Source organism: Ovis canadensis, chromosome 22 (genome assembly GCF_042477335.2).
Source record: "Ovis canadensis isolate MfBH-ARS-UI-01 breed Bighorn chromosome 22, ARS-UI_OviCan_v2, whole genome shotgun sequence".
Taxonomy (NCBI): domain Eukaryota; kingdom Metazoa; phylum Chordata; class Mammalia; order Artiodactyla; family Bovidae; genus Ovis; species Ovis canadensis.
Window position 1 is genome coordinate 35,069,464 of NC_091266.1, and position 21,609 is coordinate 35,091,072.

A 21,609-nucleotide genomic window follows, 5' to 3' on the forward strand; every position below is an offset into this window, starting at 1 on the left:
GCTAAGTTCTTCATTTGCAGAAATTTATTTAACTAGCCTCCTCCTTTGGGGACATAGTTGTTTTTAATTTTTTTGCTATTATAAATTATGTGATGAAGGACTTTATTTACATAAACTTTTTGGACATCATGATTATTTCAGATAGATAAAGTACCGGAAGTTGCAAACACTTGGTCAAAGGGGAGGCAGTGCATGATTCCTCATCAAATCTGCTGCTTCATTCTCAGTGGGGCTCCTCCTTTTGTCCCTGCTCTGTTGAGCCTAGAGTGATCACATGACTGGTGTTGGTCAATGCAATGTGGATAGACGTGTTAAAACCTCTGGGCAGAGGCTTTAGTCCGTATTTTGCTATGTCTCTTTTCCCTATGCCAGAAGTCTGACAATGTTCTTGATTAAGGCTGCTCTCTTGATCTGGAATGAGGATGATATGGAGCAGAGCTACATCTGAGCCATGACAGATGAGCAGTATGAAAGAGAAATACGTTTTCTTAGTGAAAGCCATGGAGATTCGCAGTTCCTTCGTTATCACAGTATAACCTCGCCTATCCTGACTAATACATTTTGATAATACTGATATTATCTAGAAAGCTTGCATCAATTTGCTCTGATCACCTATGTGTGAGAGTACCCATTTCCACATATCCCTAAGAACATCAGATATTAATAATAACCTTTTAAAAGGTTACAGTTTAAGGTTTAAAATATCACCTCTCAAACCCAAGAGGTGATAATGGGATTTCAATGTTGTATTAATTTGTATTTTAAAAAAATTCACACTGAGGCACAGTATTTTTCTTATTTGCCTCTTTGCCATTTCATTTCTTTTTTTGTAAACTGATTGTTCATGCCCTTTGCCTGTTTTTCTATTGATTTTTAAAAACTATTTATTTATTAAAGATAGTGATCCTTTGTTTTCAGGTATATCGAAAAATTTCCCCCAGTTTTCTTTGACTAATTCAGTTTGTTTACATTGTACTCTGATGTATAAAAATTAAAAACGTTTAGGCAGTCAAATTTATTAACCTTTTTGATTTCTCCTTTTGCTGTTTTATCTACTCCATGATTATAAAAGTATTCACTGTTTCGGAATCCTTTCAAACCAGTAAAGGACATTCAGAAGCCTGAGAGAACTACATGCTTGTATGCAACAGCCACTAGCATTATCAACAAGATTGCAGTGATTTCCTTCTCTCTTGTAGGAAAAAGGACTTTGTTTCTAAGGGGTCCCTTAGGGCCCCCTCTGGATGGGTTAATGAGAGAAAGCAGAAAAAATGGCCTGGTCCTGCCTTCAAAGGAGGGGTTCCAAGAAACTCGAAGTCAACTGAGCCCAGAGGAAAATATCAGTCTCTGCAGAAAGAGCGCACCTCAGCCTCTGAGTCACTCATCTATGCCTCTAAAGCTGCTAATTAAGAGTTGAGTGACCAACAGCAGGTTAACACAATAACTTAGATTTAAAAAAATACAGTTTCCAGGGCTCATTCCATTATTTAATCCATTTGTGATTGTGTCTGAGAATCGATATTTTTAAAAAATCTCAGTATATTTGGCAGATGAGTTTGGTTTGGGATCCACTTGCCTAGAGTAATCCGTTAAGATTATGTGATTAATTCCCAATGTATATCCTTTTGGCTGTGTGTCTGATGATTTTTCTTGCATCTGTAGGAGGGTACATTATTGCATTCAAGGCTTTTTGTATGCCTGCACTGATATTCTGAAAAATTATTAAGTGATAAATTATTAAACGACCCTTCTATTTAGTCCTTTCTCCTCTGGTCCTTCTTCTCAATCCCTTGAAGCATGTGAACCAACTTTTGGAGCCAAATTAGCTCAATCAGAAGAGAATGCCAATTTATGTTGTGTGGACTTGTATCATTAGAGACCTAAAGAAAGATGCTGCTAGCTGATGTCAGCATTTATCATTACTGAAAGTGAAAGTCACATTGTATCCAACTCTTTGCAACTACATAGTCCATGGAATTCTCCAGGCCAGAATACTGCAGTGGGTAGCCTCTCCCTTCTCCACAGGATCTTCCCAACCCAAAGATAGAACCCAGGTCTCCTACATTGCGGGCAGATTCTTTACCAGCTGAGCCACGAGGGAAGCCCAAGAATACTGGAGCGGGTAGCCTATCTCTTCACCAGCGCATCTTCTCGACCCAGGAATTGAACCAGGGTCTCCTGCATTGCAGGTGGATTCTTTACTAACTGAGCTATCAGGGAAGCTGTTACCACCGTCATTAAAAAAACACCATCTATTTCTATTGGTGGGCTTTAAGTTGTGTGCAAAACCGAAGAAGACGCCATTAACTACAGGTACTCTAGGCTTCAAAGTGTGAGCAAAAATAGGCATGCAAGGGTACCAATTTTCACAGACTGTGGTAAACTCTTCTGCTAACTATCACCAGACAAAATTCTGAAAGGCCAGCAGCCCAGGAGGGGAGAGCTGTGTGCTTGCGTTTATGAGTTTCTCCTCTGCAGAGTTAGGGCAGAATGAGCCGTTGGAGACCGCAGAGGAGAAGGGCAGGATGTGGGGAAGTGGTGGGTGGGAGGGAGACCTGAAATCACAGCATTGCTTCAGGAAAGCTGTCTTTTCAAGCTGCTTGGCAGTGGTCTGATTTCCATTTCCATAGTTCCCTGGGGGAGACAGACCAGCACGGAAAGCCAGCTCAGACACCAACTTGCGGAGGCTCCCATAGGGCTCATGGAGCCTCCTCAGGGAGGGCCTGACACTGAAGACCCCCCTGTCAGTCCTTTTTGCTGGTGGGCAAGGACATTAAGCAGAGGCCTTTTGGCTGTGAAGACACATTCTTGGCTGGGGAATGCAGCACCAACCTGAAAGTACTATGTTGAGAATCCAGATTCCTGAAAAATGTCCATTCTCTGCTGACAGAAAAATAATTTTGGAGGAGTATCTGCTCGCTAAGAAAATGGGGTCTTATTGAAGGTGTGGCCTGGAGGCAACTGCTGACCTTCTGATGTCAAGTCCGGGTGGCTTTTGGTTCTCTTAGTGCCCCTTTCTTTCTGGTAGAACATCTGTCTTGCTCCATTGTCTCATTCACAGTGAGATTTTTTCACTAGCAGAAAAGGCCTGTATCTGGAGTTCATCTTTCCGGCTGTTCTTTTGCGGCCTGACATCTCTGTGTTGCCATGGGAGGAGGAGGAAGTGAGTCAGGATGGGGGCTGGAATCAGAATATCATGGATATAAGAGGTGAGGGGTGTCATATTGGGAGGTGCCTCTTGACTTATAGATGAAAAACAGTCCCTATTCTAGAAATATTTTCAGTGAAGCTGGGAGACTAGGAAAGGGAAGGGAGGATGATGCTTTGAAATCCAGGTCCATTTCCAGTGAAAGTCTACGTATTTGAAAACTGGGTTGGTCCATTTTCTCCAAATCTAATTCAAAGTTTTTGGGTTCGGTAAGTCAGGCCATGTTTTGCCAAACATCTTTTTCCCAATTTCAAAGCCCCTGTGTATTTTAAGGGAAATTTAATCCACATGTTTTTGATTCATTTACACTTAACTCATCAAAATATTGTTTTGTAAGAGCCATTTGATGTCCAAGAAGCCTCAGGAACCTTTTTATGAGTCTTTAAAAAAAAACTTCTTCTGAAAAACAGGAAGTCGTGCTTTGCCAACAATAAACAAACTTGAACCCCAAAAGACCCAATTTTTCTTCAGTATCCACCAGGCTCCAATTGGTTCTAAACTTGGCTAAGGATCTCAGCTCCTCCCCAGATACATACATTGTGTTAGCAGAATGGTTTATAAAAAGACTGTTTCCTAGTCAAAACCTGTTTGTTCTCTGAGTAAGAAGCCTTAGGGTGAGAACTGCTGTGCTTCCAGGTCCTAATTTGTTGGCTCTAGAACAGAAAGCAGAAAAGCACCTGCTAGTGTTGCTATGAGTATCTGACTCAGTTATCGTAAATCAGTCATAAAAGACCCACAATGTAAGAGATGGCATGAGAAGCAGTGAGGTATTCAAGTAGAGGTTCATGACTGTCAGGGAGACTATAAAGGGACTTTCTGTGTTATACAGGACAACAGGCCAAAGACCTCTAAGGGTTCTTTCCAAATGTAAAATTCTTTATATTATTAATGTTGCTGTTTGTATATACATGCGATACTGTAGAACCTTTGGAATTTAATACGATTATACTAATGCAAATAATTGGCAAGAGGCTTGGCACATAGCAAATGTTCAACATATACTTGAGCGCAGGAGCTATTTTAAAAGAACTTTTTTTGGGTTATTCTATCAATACTTTCTCATCAGTCCCCTGTTTTGACCAAGGATATGTATTTTTGGAGTACTGGTCAAGACTGAACCGCATGAAGCTAACATGCCCGCTCTGGGCGTTTTTGTGACCTTGGTCTCTTTGGCTACAAATAAACCAAGTGGATCAGCAGTGCTTCCTGATAATGTTGTGGAGGGTGAGGAGGCTCAGACAGGGAATGCGGCTTCCTACAGAGAAAGGGCAGAGACACTTCTATCCTTGTGCGCATCTATCTAAGGCACCGGACACCCACTGACATGGAGGAGATCTGTAGACTCAGCCAGCTCATCCTCAGCTAGCTCAGTGTGTCTACCGGGGGCTTTCTTCTCTAATAAGAACAAAAAGACCTTCACCCTAGTAATCTAAGGTCATTGGTGACATAGATTAATAAAGTTGTTGTTTTTTTTTTAATAGGGAGGAGGGATGGAACTGGCCGAAGCAGTTTCCCTGGAGAGGTTCTGGAAAGACTTCCCATAGAAAGTACAGGAGATCTGGTGATGGAGAGAGAATATTGAATACAATGAATGGTTTTATGCTGGTGAATGCAAAATTCTTAAGCACTCTGCCGTATCCCTTTCTTTTGGCCAATGTGGTGACAGCAAAGGGGAAGAGAGCTAGAAGTATAAAGCACCAGTGATGCCCTGATGCCCTGTTTCTGCATCCACTCATAAAACATTCACTGATACCTTCTTCAGGCCAGTCACTCTGTGGGATACCAATACTACAAAAATGCATGAGGCCCTGGCCCTGAGTGCATGGTACATTCAGAGTATCAGTGACAACTTCCCACACGAATGGCAAAGAGCATCAGGATGAACACTGGGATGAAACCAAGTGAGGAGACCTCTCTGAGGACCCCCCAAATTCCGCTAAGCCCAGGGCCTGGCTACTGACATTTTCTCCTGGGTCTGCAGAGCCATAGTATAAAGGGCACCGACTGATGTGCTTCCCAAAAGAGACAAAAGGTACCAAGAGAACTTTTCCTCTCTTGAAGCTGGGAGTCCACTTTTTGGGTGGTTAACTCAAGGCCAGGGTGGAGACAAGGAACACAATGTTTCCTTGTATGTTGATCAGATAACTCCAACCAAGGCCATAAAGCAGTCACTCTCTGTCAGCTATTGGATTGAGCTTCCTGTTGAGCAAAAGGGACGTTGAAAGCCTCTGGCCTCTGCCCAATCCAGCCTCCTCTCATCCACAATAGGCACTTGTATCTATAGCCAAGACAACTGGCCCTGGCCCCCTTGTGCTCAGAGTGATTCTTTGAAAAATCTTATCATGATAAATTAATTGGCATGGCTCCTCTGTCATCAGGGAGGGGAAGGGGCATCTGTTGTAACCTGACCATGGGGACTCTTTGTGCTCCCCACTGCCGGTGATCGGCCCTGATAGGCTCGCTGGAATGAAGGTCTGGCTGGAGGAACTTGCTTCCTTCGTCTTCACTCCCACTCCACACAAGGTTTCTCTGCTTTAAGAGAAAGGGTTCTTATTTCCAGGGCTGCCTACTCTGCTCCTTAAATTGGAAGCGATGTAAGAAAGCCATATTTGGTCAGGTGGGTTTTGCTTTAGGCTCTGTTTTAAGTTTTTACCTTATGATCCTCATGTTTTAAAATACTTTATCTGCTAAACTTTATGTATTAATTATGTTTCCTACTTCTTAAAAGACAACCCCAATAACCTCAGCCTCAGATGAAAAAGAGGATAACCATCCCCGTTACTGTGCTGATTGTTCAAGGTTTGGCCCCCTAAAAAAAAAAAGGAAGCCCAGATTTTATTTAACTGTCTAACCTTTAAAATAGCTGAAATGGTTTTCAAAATACTGAAATGGCTGTAAAGCTGACATGTCTAGCTTTGGGCACTCCCAGCTTGTGATGCACTGGTACACGGTTAGGTTTCCAGTGGTACAGCTCTCCAACATGCATCTTAGAAAAGTAGGCTTATTTCCTCAAGCTCTGCTGGTATATCTTAGGAACAGATTTTATATCTCTAGTTTTGGTTCAGGCGTAGGCACACAAATAAGCCTCCTGGGCATTACATCAACTGGCTGAGAGAAAATGCTCAATAAAAATTTGTTGGATGAAGTAAATAAAAATGGCATGTATCTTTATGAACATTTTATGAATAATTCCTCTAAGTGTGAGAAAGGGGTTTTACTTGGAGAAAAAACTGTTTATCAGAAATCATTTGAAACTTGCAAAGAGTGGGTCTAGTGAATCCAGAAGCAGTTTTCAGTGTCCTGAAGGGGTAGTCCAATACAGTACGAAGTTCTCAGACGGGCCTAGAAATTCTCAGGGGTGGTCTCTGTGCCATCTCTCTGGACACTTACTTGTGATGGTTCGTGCAGTGAGCATAAATCCTTAGTTTGTCCCGGATCACTCGGCCTGGCCAGGGCTTCCGCTGGAGCCCAGCCACATGCACGGCCAGGACTTTGGGGCCGATCAGGCGCTTGTAAAGGAGAGAGAGCCAATAGTCCTGAAGGGAACAGAGAAAGAGAGTCAGAGAGCGACATATACTCAGGTGTTCTGAGTAAACATACAAACACAAAGGCCAGAAAGCACTTCATACCAGGAGTATAGGGAATCAGGACGGGAAGACTCTAACCCTGTAAGCAAGGTCACCACAATGAAGCACTCATCTTCAGCTCACACGAAATGGGCACTATCTAAAGAGGCCTTTGGAACCGACCAAATGAGGAAATGTCCATGGGGCAAACCCAGAGTGACACACAAAGCAAATGAACCAGTTTTCACACATAAAAGAACAACCAGCTAGGGCCTCGAATTTTCAACTTTCTTTTCCTATGACTTTTACTTTTGGCACAGACGGTAAAGAATCTGCCTGCCATGCAGGAGACCTGGGTTTGATCCTTGGATTGGGAAGATCCCTTAGAGAAGGGAATGGCAACCCCTCCAGTATTCCTGCCTAGAGAATCCCGTGGACAGAGGAGCCTGATGGGCTACAGTTCATGGGATCACAAAGGGTCAGACAAGACTACTGAGCAACTAACACACAGACATTACTTTCATACTGGTTTATGACTTCTGTTTAATTATAGAATGTAAGGTTTCCAGTCTTTTAGGACTGTCACTAATATGAGAATCCAAAATGTCATCTTCCAAATATTGTCAATAAAGATGTTTCTGTGGTGGGAGGAAGATGAAGCCCCTTCAGACAGGGGACCAGAGTCCTGAAGTGAAGCGAAGTTAAAGTCCCTCAGTCATGTCCGACTCTTTGCGATTCCATGGACTCTCCAGGCCAGAATACTGGAGTGGGTAGCCTATCCCTTCTCCAGCAGATCTTCCTGACCCAGGAACTGAACCAGGGTCTCCTGCATTGCAGGTGGGTTCTTTACCAACTGAGCTATCAGGGAAGCCCAGAGTCCTAATTCCCAGAGTCAAAAATGCAAACAGAGGAATGCAAAACATGGCGCTAATTCTTGGTCATCCTCAATAAATCTAAACTAAAAAGTTTAGGTCTTTTAACCACTCCAAGGTCCATTTGTAACTGATTAATAAATACTGAATCTGTAATCCACACATGCATTTGAACTTACAAAAGCCTATTTACTGCCACCTTAATTTCTTCTGTTGCTATTATCACGTTTTATTTTTATATTTGACACACAACATATTTTGTATTTGTTTTGTATTTGCTTTTAAATCCTACTATGGGGTAATGACTCAAGTGTTTATAACTCATCATATAAACAGGGCCTCCTAGTTTGTTTAGGAGCTTCCTCCCTCCCCTCCAATTCTGGAATTCAGTGGACATCCTATTGAGTGCAGGCATGCTATTCAAGATCTTAAAGACATCAACTTTGTTTTCTGAGCCTTCAGCTTTTCAGACAGAAGCCTCTTAATAATCTCCCCACCCCTCCAACTTTTGTAGTCATTTATAACATCAGGTGCTTAGAAAGTTCCGGTGAAGTGCATAAATCCGAACAAAGTCTCAAAACTCCTTTGACACCAGAATAGCTCCAGATTTTCCCTGAGCACTAACCCCTGCCCAAATATTTACCTTATTTAACTTTAAGTGCCCTTAGGATGGCAGTTAGATATGGTTTCCTTATATTTAAAATGGCTAATATGTCATCATTGTCAATCATGCAGATGAAAAGAAAAACTCATTGGTTCAATTTGCACTTACTTGACTATAATTTGGTTTGAAGTAACCTTTGTGAAGTTGTTATCATAGTCACAATACTTCCAATGGGATGTCTATGTTTTTCTCATTGATTTGTAACATAACTTTTAATATTAGTGGAAGAATCCTTTGGAATATTTATAAAACAAATATTCTGTACAAGTTTGTAGTTTGCTTTTTATCACTTTTTATGATGTTTATGACATGGAGAATTAAAAAAAATTATAGAAAAACATATCAATCTTTTTCTTTTGATTTTTTTCCTTTTCTTTTATTCTTAGAAAGTCCTTCCTCACCCAAGGATCAGATTGATCTGATCCTCACTGACACTTTTTCCAGTTCTTTTTATATTACCATTTAAAAATTTAACCTTTTAACTCACTGAAAAAATACTTTGGTGCATGGTAATAACTCTATTGAGCTTCCCTGGTGGCTCAGAGGTTAAAGAGTCTGCCTGGGTTCGATCCCTGGGTTGGGAAGTTCCCCTGGAGAAGGAAATGGCAACCCACTCCAGTATTCTTGCCTGGAAAATCCCATGGGCGGAGGAGCCTGGTGGGCTACAGTCCACGGGGTTGGCAGAGTTGGGCACGACTATTATTAACTAAATAATTTACTAGTTGTTGTAGCATCATATAGTAAATAATCTATCCCTAAACTCACCTTTATCACAAACTAAATTTTATATGCATGAAATATGTATGTATATTGTATAATATACATTACCATATTTGTTATTATTATAATATGCCATATATACTATATTTTAATGTATATTATAGATACATTATGCTATATAGTATTATATAATATACTATGTAGTATAATGATTATTACACTGTTATAATACTGCATATCATAGTATATATATAGTATATACATATGTATACTGATATATGATATACATACTAATATATAATACATATAAGTGATACATATATAATAATATGCATATTATATAACACATGTATAAAATCTCATGCTATATAGAATACATATATAAATATGTATAAGGACTTCCCAGGTCTCAGGGGTGAAGAATCCACCTGCCAGTGCAGGAGATGCGGTTTGATCCCTGGGTTGGGAAGATCCCTTGGGGGAGGAAATGGCAACTGACTTCAGTATTCTTGCCTGGAAAATCCCATGGGCAGAGGAGCCTGACTGGCTATAGTCCATAGGGTTGCAAAGAGTCAGACACGACTGCGCGACTGAGCACACACACAAAAATATATATGTAAATACATGCAGATATAATATATTTTATGATATGTATATCATGATACACATATTGATGAGAACTATTATATATACTATAAAATAAATCCATATTACATGGATTTTTCTATTTTTTCTTCCACTGAACTCTCCATTTTAAAAATATCAGTTTCATATAATTTTCATAATAATTAGCATTTTAATCTGCAGATTCAAGTTTACTGCATTATAATTTTTCCTTTTCTTTCAAACATTCCTTAAGTAAATTCTGAAAGTTTTTTGTTTGTAGTGGTTGTTGTTGCAGGGAAGTTTGAAACGAGCACAAATTTTATTCTATGTTTGGTTAGCCTTCTTGTTTTCTATCTCTTGTGTCCTGTCAGGGTGCTTATAAGAGTCATGTTTTATTTATGACATTGGAACTTTTACCAGGAATGTGTCAATGTGAGTTTCTGCATTAATTTGCCTGTATTTGGGGACTACTTTTAATCAGAAAGACAAGACCTTTCTTCAATCTGTGAGAATTTTCTTTAAATATAGCTTCAAATTCTTATGTATCTGCTTTCCATATACAAGAGCATATATGTAACTTAATGACAATTCTGAAGCACATGAGAACCCATCACCCTTCTTAAAAGCTACCAGAATACCCACACTGTTGCATCTAGTTATGTGAGTCTTCCTTTTCTCATTTTTGTTTTTTGCTGTCTTGCTTCATAATTTAGTTTTATCTCTGTATTTGCACCTAAGCAATATATTATTTAATTTGTTAGTTTTATAAAAATGGTATCACATGGTATGTGATTTTCTGTGACTTACTTTTGTGACATAACGTTAGGCCCTGATTCATTCAGGTAGTACGCATACTAAGAGTTAGTGCATGCTAAGTAGCTTCGGTTGTGTCCAACTCTTTATGACCCTATGGGAAATATCCCAACAGGCTGCCCTGTCCATGGGATTCTCCAGGCAAGAACACTGGAGTGAGTTGCCATGCCCTTCTCCAGGGGATCTTGCCCACGCAGGGACCAATCTTGTGTTTCTTATGTCTCCTGCATTGGTAGGCAGGTTCTTCACCACTAGCGTCACCTGGGAAGCCCACTTAGCATTCCTTTTCAATATTGTATGATACGCCACTGTGTAAAAATACTACAGTTTATTTATCCATTCTTCTGATAGATATTTGAGTTGTGTTCTGCCTTTTCTATTTGAACATTCTTGTTCCGGTTTCCAAAGACCCAGGTGAAGAAACCTGGAGAAGCTTTACTTACTCCAACTGTGATTGTAAACCAGCAGCAGCCTCATCACCTGGGTGCTTCTTAGAAATGAAATCCATGGACTTTATCATGGGTGTACCGAATCAGAATGTCCAGGGGTGAGGCCCCCAAACTGTGTAGCTTTCTAGGTGATTCAGATGCTTGATAAGGTTAGAGAAGCACTGTTCTACAGTACAAACCTAAGAGAGGAATTGCTGGGTTACATGCAGGTATACAAATATTCAGGCTTACAGGATAATGCCAAGTTATTTTCCAAAGTGATTCCAATTATTCCAACTTACACGTCCTCCAGCAGTGTCTGTGTGAGTTCCCTGTGATCCACAGCCTTGCTAACACCTGTTATTTTCGGACCTTTAACTTTTACCAATCCAGTGGGCATAAAATATCCATTTCTTTTTGTATGTTGTTTAAGAAATCCATATTCATGTCTAGTTCATAAAGATATTTTATGTTTTCTTTTAAAACTTTTAGAGTTTCTTCTTTCATAGTTAAGTCTTTAAACACCAAAGTGGACATCAAATTTGCACCTTTACTTAGCTCTCTGCACTGTTTGCAGACTCCTTTCTCACCCTTATTCAACTCTCAGTTCCCTATCTATCCAACCTTTTTTCTTAAAAAAATACTTCACTTTCCATCTCATTAGAACTGATTCAAATGTATTCTTTTTTTTTTGAATTTTGAATTTTTATTTTTTATTTTTACTTTATTTTACTTTATAATACTGTATTGGTTTTGCCATACATTGACATGAATCCACCACGGGTGTACATGCGATCCCAAACATGAACCCCCTCCCACCTCCCTCCCCACAATATCCCTCTGGGTCATCCCCGTGCACCAGCCCCAAGCATGCTGTATCCTGCATCAGACATAGACTGGTGATTCGATTCTTACATGATAGTATACATGTTTCAATGCCATTCTCCCAAATCATCCCACCCTCTCCCTCTCCCTCAGAGTCCAAAAGTCTGCTATACACATCTGTGTCTTTTTTGCTGTCTTGCATACAGGGTCATCATTGCCATCTTCCTAAATTCCATATATATGTGTTAGTATACTGTATTGGTGTTTTTCTTTCTGGCTTACTTCACTCTGTATAATCGGCTCCAGTTTCATCCATCTCATTAGAACTGATTCAAATGTATTCTTTTTAATGGATGAGTAATACTCCATTGTGTATGTGTACCACAGCCTTCTTATCCATTCATCTGCTGATGGACATCTAGGTTGCTTCCATGTCCTGGCTATTATAAACAGTGCTGTGATGAACATTGGGGTACATGTATCTCTGAGGGAGAGGGTGGGATGATTTGGGAGAATGGCATTGAAACATGTATACTATCATGTAAGAAATGAATCACCAGTCTATGTTTGAAGCAGGATACAGGATGCTTGGGGCTGGTGCACTGGGATGACCCAGAGGGATGATATGGGGAGGGAGGTAGGAGGGGGGGTTCATGTTTGGGAACTCATGTACACCCGTGGTGGATTCATGTCAATGTATGGCAAAACCAATACAGTATTGTAAAGTAAGATAAAGCAAAAATAAAAATTAAAAAAAAACAAACTTCACTTTCCCTCTCTCACTGTCCTTATTTCTCCCTCATGTAAACAAGCAGAATCAAATTATATTTCCTTCCTTCCTCCCTTTCTCTTCTTTCTTTTATTTTGCTACAAATATGTGTCATTTATATAATCACAAATACAATTAAACAAATGGAATAATTCCTGAATATCTCTAAAGGAAATGACATGAAAAGTGAAGAAAAAATCTTTATGCATAGGGCAGGTAGGAAAAAAATTAAGAATGCACACACATATATATCTAATAACAAAAACAACAAAAAGACATTGCATGAAAGATGGAATATAAAGAGAACTTTTCAAACAATAAGAATCCTAAAGAAGGAAAGCAAATATATTAGATTTTCACGTCAACAAGAAAAAAAATCCAAAGCAAGGACTGCATTGCAATTTTCAAGGGACAAAGAGAGACTGAACAGACATTCTTTAAGTGTATCAGACATGAGGAGAGGTTGAAGAAAAATAGTGTCCATTTATTAGTGTGAGAGGGGAAACAAATAACAGATGACACTAGAACGACAGAGGGTTTAAATCTTTTCTTTTTCTTCAGTATTTGTCAAAAAGTCAATTGTGGTCTGAAAGCTAGAAAATGCAGTATATAGAGAAAGTTGAACCAAAATAAATGGGAAAAGAGAAAGAAACTGACGGAAGCCTGCAGAATTGACTGGATTAATCACTGAACCACGTGTTCCATGAGGTCTAAGACTACTTACCCATTCCTAAAGCCCATGCCTGGTAGAATGCCTGACTTACAGGAGGTGCTAGAATTCAGTTATGGACTGGGTACTATGTTTAAGGCCTCATACTAGGCAGTAGGAATATAGTGGTGGATAAGACAAATTCAGTTCCTGCCAACATGAAGTTTATAATCTTAGCAAGAAAAATAGTCCTTAAGCCACTGAGTTAGGTGATGAATTTCGTTAGAGCTAATGGTAATGAGAAATCTATGAGACCATATCGTATCACAGAAGATGGAACCCAGTATGCGGTAGAGGGGTATGGCCAGGGAAGAAGTTTTGTTGCCAGAACCAGCCTGGACCTCAACCTGGGGTCTGGCTTCCTGGGAGCACTGGAGCTTTGGAGTGTGCACCACTACTGGAAAGGTGGCAAGGGGCAGCTGCTGATGGAGATGTGATCAGGGTTTGGGCTTGTAGCCTGGGTTGTCTACACCGCATGACCATAAGACCATAAGACCCCTAGTGACGAGAAATTAGACTAGTCACTAGAAATTCTATTTTAGAAGAATATTTAACAATGTCAAAAGATGTCCATTATAGTACGCAGAAAAAGGACAGACTCTATTTTATTTTGAGGGGTTAAAAAAGTGTCTCTGCACTTAAACTTGAAGGATATACACTCGAATGAAAACAGTTATCTCTGAGTGGTTCTCCTTTCCTTCTTCCAGTTCCTGGAAAGGCCTATCCTCCCACACCTCCGGGTCTTCAGAAATGCCATTCCCTTTGTCTAGAGTACTTCTTTGTCCCATGCCCTACCTAGTTAACTCCTTCTCATTTTGGGGGTTTCTGCCTAAGTGGAATTTCCTCTAGTGGCCTCTCTGAAGCCCATGTCCAGGTTTGGGCTTCTCTTGTACGTGATCCTGGGAAACCAGAGGTTTCCCCCCTCATAGCGATTTTCATAGTACTTGTTAATTGCCCATTTACTAGTGTATTCTCCACTAGACCCTCAGTGACACCAGGGTCCATATCTGTTTTAACAATGTCAACGAACATTTCTTGAGTGATTAATATGTGCTTCACATGTATTATCTCATTGACTTTACCAGTAAATTCTGAGGAAGCACTGTTATTTTTTCTTTTACAGGTGAGGATACTGAGGCTTAGACATAGATATAAAGCAAGGTACTGAGGTGGCAGAAGTGTAGCTCTAGCTTCAGTGTTGAATAAATATTTGTTGAATTAGTGGATGAAAATACTAAAATTACGAAGATAAATTTCACCACTGCAGTCCTCTGAATCTATGATTAAAACGTGTTGCTAGAATTAAACATACTGGCATGATCAAATGGGTAAGATGTCAGTATGCAGCCAAACATCTTGTCTCCCTGATTAGTGAATTCATGCTGCTGCTGCTGCTGCTAAATCACTTCAGTTGTGTCCGACTCTGTGCGACCCCATAGATGGCAGCCCACCAGGCTCCCCAGCCCCTGGGATTCTCCAGGTAAGAACACTGGAGTGGGTTGCCATTTCCTTCTCCAATGCATGAAAGTGAAAAGTGAAAGTGAAATCACTCAGTTGTGTCTGACTTTCGCGACACTATGGACTGCAGCCTTCCAGGCTCCTCTATTCATGGGATTCTCCAGGCAAGAGTACTGGAGTGGGGTGCCATTGCCTTCTCCGGAATTCGGTCTGAAGCTCCCTAAAAATTCACAGCAAGTGCTGCCAGGAGATAAAAATCAGTCCCATCCTCACTCCCCCTTCCAAATGCTATGAATTAGTAAAATGGAGGCAGGCCATAGTTCACTGGCTGAATTAGATACAGGGAAAAGCAAGAGGTAGACACCCTCCTCCTTGCTGATCTACCCCCTAAGATGCCTTGTAATCCTGTTTGCTGCACTCTGAGGACATGAGCAGAGCCCAGAATAGGCTCTGTGACCCCATAGACGGCAGCCCACCAGGCTCCCTGGTCCCTGGGACTCTCCAGGCAAGAACACTGGAGTGGGTTGCCATTTCCGAAGAACTAACCTGGGACAGAAGTGATAATCAACTGAGCACTGCAGGGAAGATAAAGAGTGCAGGCTGCCAGAATCTCAATTTAAGCTGGGGTTCAGCAAACAGAAAAGTCAGTGATAATAATAAATCTGCTTTCCACTAGGATGTCAGATTTCCTAAATTCACTGCGCTCTTCTTGATTCTCTGAGGGATTCGCTGAAGTAATAAGTTATACATTATTATTATCTACCCTCAGTTGCTATTTCTTTGAAACTGTCTTCTGACACAGAGCTCCTAAATACCTTAAATTTCCTAGGTGTTAGGAACATCTTTTGTTCTAATGAGGTTACTCTTACTGGGCTCCTGGATGGGGCTGGTCACTGGAAAGACCAAGTATATTTAGAAGTTTGGAACTTTCAGCTATACTCTCCCATTCTCTGGAGAGCAGAGAGGAACTATAAATGGAGTTAATAATTAATAATATCTACATGAGGACTTCCCTGGTGGCTCAGACGGTAAAGCATCTGCCTACAACGCGGGAGACTTGGGTTCGATCCCTGGGTCGGGAAGATCTCCTGGAGAAGGAAATGGCAACCCACTCCAGTACTCTTGCCTGGAGAATCCCATGGATGGAGGAGCCTGGTGGGCTATAGTCCATGGGGTCGCAAAGAGTCGGACATGACTGAGTGATTTCACTACTTCACTACTACATGAGGTAGCCCTCATAAAATCCCCAAAATATGAGGTTTGGCGAGCTTCTGGGTTGGTGAACACATCCATGTGTTGGAGGCTCCTATGTACAAGACTCTTCTGGACCTCACCCTATGTATGTCTTCAACTGGCTGTTCATCTGTATCCTTCATCCTATAATACGCTGATTAACTTAAGTGTTTCCCTGGGTTCTGTGAACTGACCTAGCAAGTTATCAAATCTGAGGAAGAAAGTCAAAGGAATGCTGATTTAGAGATGGTGTTGGTCAAAAGTACCAGGGACAACCTGGGACTTGCAACTGGCATCTGAATTTGGGGCAGTCTTGTAAGAGAGCCCTTAAGTTGTGGGATGTGGCACTAACTCCAGATAGATGGTGCCAGAACTGCACTGAACTGTAGGGCACCCAGCTGGTGTCAGATAATTGGCTGGTATGAAAAAAAACCCACATGCTGTGCTAGAATTGCTATGAGTATAGCAGCAGTGTGAGAGTAAATGAAAAAATAGTGAGTTTCCCCTAAACAGATTCCTCGTTCCATGCACAGTTATTTTGTATCCAGGGTGCAGGGCAATATGCTAGGACTAATCCCTTCTCTAGAATGCCAGGACCCTGGGAGAAAGTATATCATTTCCTTGATCTTAAAACATACAGCAGGGTCTTTCAGCCTCAACACTCTTGGTAGCTTGGGTCTGATGGTTGTTGTGGCAGGTTGTCCTGCTGCAGGATATTTAGCAGCATCCCCAGCCTACAACTTCTAGATGCCAGTAGCATACCCTTTCTCTAGTTGTGACAACCAAAAGTATCTTCAGATACTGCCAAATCTCCCCTGGGGGTCCTTATTTGGCAAACCACTGATCTAGAAAGTGGAAAGTAGAAAATACTGGTGCATCCCACACTTCATAGAGTATCTCATAAATATATGAGATACTCATACTTGTTTATTTATGGAGTAGACAGCCTTTCCCTTCTCCAGGAGATCTTCCCAGCCCAGGCATCGAACCGAGGTCTCCCACATTGCAGGCAGATTCTTTACCAGCAGTGTGCAGTGGAAGTAAATAGTATCCCATTAAACCTAACATTTTGTTTGATGAATGTCTAAGATCTTAAGAATGATTTAGGAATATTCCTCCTAATCAACCCAGTTAACTATTTTCAAGCATGGAAAACTTGTGCTATGCTCTTTACTTTTGCAATGGAGTTAGTTCCCTGGGCCTCTTTGGATTTCCAGACACTTGTGTATGATCCTAGCAGAGGCAGAGAAGCAGGAGCTTTGGAGTTAAGCACACTGGGATTGAAATTCCAGTTACATAAATTTCATTTATCTGTGATAATTGCAAGTAACTCAGCTGCTTTAAGCCACAAGTTCCTCAACCATGAGGACCTTTCTTGCTTGATCATGATGAACTTTAAAAGAGACAATGTTTGGGAAAATGTTTGGCCCAGATCTGGAAACTAGAATCAGTTCCTATTGATTAATGTTTTCTTTCTTCTGGTGCTTTTCACTCAGGAAGCAGGAGTAAGGAGAAGCCCTCATCCCAGTGGCTAGTGCCCCAGAATATTCTTTTAGCTTCTTGAAACAGAGAGGGCAGGTGGCAAAGTCATGCTGGGAAAATCAAGGAGGACTCTTGAGTGTGACTTATAGCTTTCACCTCAAGTGCGTAAGAAGTTGAGAGGCAGTAAGTGAAGACTGGGCTTGAGTGGGTAGGGCTTTGACAAAGATAATGTCCTCACAAAGTGACAGGGCTGCTGGTACAGAGGTTTTGTTTCACTCAGGAGACCTCTTTAACATCATTTTTTGTCATCTATAATAGCACAGAACTAACTGAAGTCAGACTTGGATTTTAGTTCAACTTCAGTACTTCCTGGGTGTGACTACTACCTTGGGCAAGTTGCTCTCCCCTCTAAGCCTCAGGACTGTCATCTGTAAAACAGGATAACACTTGTGCCTACCTCTGAAGATGTTCGGAGAAGGCAATGGCACCGCACTCCAGTACTCTTGCCTGGAAAATCCCATGGACAGAGGAGCCTGGTAGGCTGCAGTCCATGGGGTTGCTAAGAGTCAGACACGACTGAGCGACTTCACTTTCACTTTTCACTTTCATGCATTGGAGAAGGACATGGCAACCCACTCCAGTGTTCTTGCCTAGAGAATCCCAGGGACAGAGGAGCCTGGTAGGAGGCCGCCTATGGGGCTGCACAGAGTCAGACACAACTGAAGTGACTTAGCACTAGCAGCAGCAGCTGAAGATGTTGTGAAGATTAATGTAAAAATGCAATGCTCATTGCAGCACTGTTTATAATAGCCAGGACATGGAAACAACCTAGATGTCCATCAGCAGATGAATGGATAAGAAAGCTGTGGTACATATACACAATGGAGTATTACTCAGCCACTAAAAAGAATACATTTGAATCAGTTCTAATGAGGTGCATGAAACTGGAGCCGATTATACAGAGTGAAGTAAGCCAGAAAGAAAAACACCAATATAGTATATTAACACATATATATGGAATTTAGAAAGATGGTAATGGTAACCCTGTATGCGAGATAGCAAAAGAGATACAGATGTATAGAATGGACTTTTGGACTCTGAGGGAGAGGGAGAGGGTGGGATGATTTGGGAGAGTGGCACTGAAACATGTATACTATCATGTAAGAAACAAATTGCCAGTCCATGTTCAATACAGGATACAGGATGCTTGGGGCTGGTGCACGGGGAGGATCCAGAGAGATGATATAGGGTGGGAGGTGGGAGAGGGGATCAGGATTGGGAACTCATGTACACCGGTGGCGGATTCATGTCAATGTATGGCAAAACCAATACAGTATTGTAAAGTAAAATAAAGTAAAAATAAAAATTAAAAAAAAGAATGCAAGCAAAGGCCCAGTGCCTAGTGAGTAACAGACACTGAGAAATACCAGCTGATATTACTGTTAATAAGCATCTTCTATAAATGCCGTGCTACAGAATGGGAAAGACTAGAGATCTCTTCAAGAAAATTAGAGATACCAAGGGAACATTTCATGCAAAGATAGGCTCGATAAAGGACAGAAATGGTATGGACCCAACAGAAGCAGAAGATATTAAGAAGAAGTGGCAAGAATACACAGAAGAATTGTACAAAAAAGATCTTCATGACCCAGATAATCACAATGGTGTGATCATTCACCTAGAGCTAGACATCTTGGAATGTGAAGTCAAGTGGGCCTTAGAAAGCATCACTACGAACAAAGCTAGTGGAGGTGATGGAATTCCAGTTGAGCTATTTCAAATCCTGAAAGATGATGCTGTGAAAGTGCTGCACTCAATATGCCAGCAAATTTGGAAAACTCAGCAGTGGCCACAGGACTGGAAAAAGTCAGTTTTCATTCCAATCCCAAAGAAAGGCAATCCCAAAGAATGCTCAAACTATCGCACAATTGCACTCATCTCACATGCTAGAAAAGTGATACTCAAAATTCTCCAAGCCAGGCTTCAGCAATACGTGAACCATGAACTTCCAGATGTTCAAGCTGGTTTTAGAAAAGGTAGAGGAACCAGAGATCAAATTGCCAACATCCACTGGATCATGGGAAAAGCAAGAGAGTTTCAGAAAAACATCTATTTCCGCTATATTGACAATGCCAAAGCCTTTGACTGTGTGGACCACCATAAACTGTGGAAAATTCTGAAAGAGATGGGAATACCAGACCACCTGAACTGCCTCATGAGGAACTGGTATGCAGGTCAGGAAGCAACAGTTGGAACTGGACATGGAACAACAGACTGGTTCCAAATAGGAAAAGGAGTACGTCAAGGCTGTATATTGTCATCCTGCATATTTAACTTATATGCAGAGTACATCATGAGAAACGCTGGACTGGAAAAAGCACAAGCTGGAATCAAGATTGTTGGGAGAAATATCAATAACCTCAGATATGCAGATAACACCACCCTTATGGCAGAAAGTGAAGAGGAACTAAAAAGCCTCTTGATGCAAGTGAAAGAGGAGAGTGAAAAAGTTGGCTTAAAGCTCAACATTCAGAAAACAAAGATCATGGCATCTGGTCCCATCACTTCATGGGAAATAGATGGGGAAACAGTGGAAACAGTGTCAGAGTTTATTTTTGGGGGCTCCAAAATCACTGCAGCTGGTGATGAAATTAAAAGACGCTTACTCCTTGGAAGGAAAGTTATGACCAACCTAGATAGCATATTAAAAAGCAGAGATATTACTTTGCCAACAAAAGTCCATCTAGTCAAGGCTATGGTTTTTCCAGTGGTCATGTATGTATGTGAGAGTTGGACTGTGAAGAAAGCTGAGCACTGAAGAATTGATGTTTTTGAACTGTGGTGTTGGAGAAGACTCTTGTGAGTCCCTTGGACTGCAAGGAGATCCAACCAGCCCATCCTAAAGATCAGTCCTGGGTGTTCACTGGAAGGACTGATGCTGAGGCTGAAACTCCAGTACTTTGGCCACCTCATGCGAAGAGTTGACTCATTGGAAAAGACTGTGATGCTGGGAGGGATTGGGGGCAGGAGGAGAAGGGGATGACAGAGGATGAGATGGCTGGACGGCATCACTGACTCGATGCACATGAGTTTGGGTAAACTCTGGGAGTTGTTGAAGGACAGGGAGGCCTGGTGTGCTGTGACTCATGCAGTCGCAAAGAGTCTGACATGACTGAGTGACTGAACTGAACTGAACTGAGGCTTCCCTAGTGGCTCAGTGGTAAAGAATCTGCCTGCAATATGAGAGACATGGGTTCAATCCCTGGGTTGGGAAGATCCTTGGATAAAGAAATAGAAACACGCCTCAGTATTCTTGCCTGGGAAATCCCATGAATTTCCTGGGAGGCTATAGTCCATGGTGTCGCAAAACAGTTGGACATGACTTAGCAACTAAATAACAATATGTATTATATTTGAATATATTTTAGAAAGGATGAATGATAGGAAAAGTCAGGCCCAAGGTAGACAAAATGCAATTCAAACAACTAGCCAATCAAAAGAGAACAGAGGATTAAGTATATATGGGATAAAAACACAGGAACAAGATAGAAAGAAAAAGTGGGCCATAAAAGATAAAGGTTAAAAGTGAATAGTCCCACTTTTAAGAAAAAGTGGGGGGCCAGTTACTTGTGTGAATCAAACTCTTGGAGAATCAGGTCAGGGACAAGTTTTCACTAGAAATGAATAAATAGGTAGTAGATGTTTTTGGTCTGTATATCACCATCATTAGCATCAGTCACTAGAAATGGAGGAGAAGGGGGAGACAGAGGATGGCATGACTGGATCATCTACTCAATGGACATTAGTTTGAACAAACTCCAGGAGATAGTGAAGGACAGGGAAGCCTGATGTGCTGCAGTCCATGAGGTTGCTGCAGCCCATGGAGTCACAAAGAGTTGGACACGACTGAGCAAGTGAACAATAGAAATCAATAAATAGGTAGTAAATTTTTTTGGCCTAGATATCATCATCATTCTACATTTGCTGAGCACCTGTGATACACTGGGCAAACAGAAATAACTAGGATACAGTTTCACACCTTGAAGAGCTCAAGAATTTAACTTGGTGAAAGCCAGTAATGTCTTTAAGTAGATTTTGAGTAAATTCTGAGGTCCCATCTCTCTAACTGACTTATCCTTTGGGTGTTGGTGGACAGAGGGTACAAGTGTGTGACCTTGAGCAGATCTCCTCTTTTATTCCAAACCTTTTTTGTCCCCAAAGTATTTGAACAAATCAGGGAAGTGCATGTGAGGTGC

At 41.2% G+C, this 21,609-nt stretch overlaps 1 protein-coding gene across 2 annotated transcripts in view; it reads right to left on the reverse strand.

Moving 5' to 3' along the window:
- Positions 1-21,609, reverse strand: part of HPSE2 (heparanase 2 (inactive)) — a 690,397-nt gene that overhangs the window by 21,218 nt on the left and 647,570 nt on the right. For both annotated transcript variants that reach the window (XM_069567227.1, XM_069567226.1), the window contains one exon: positions 6,599-6,744. In XM_069567227.1, coding sequence (XP_069423328.1) covers positions 6,599-6,744 — 146 coding nt within the window. The remainder of the gene's footprint in view (positions 1-6,598; positions 6,745-21,609) is intronic.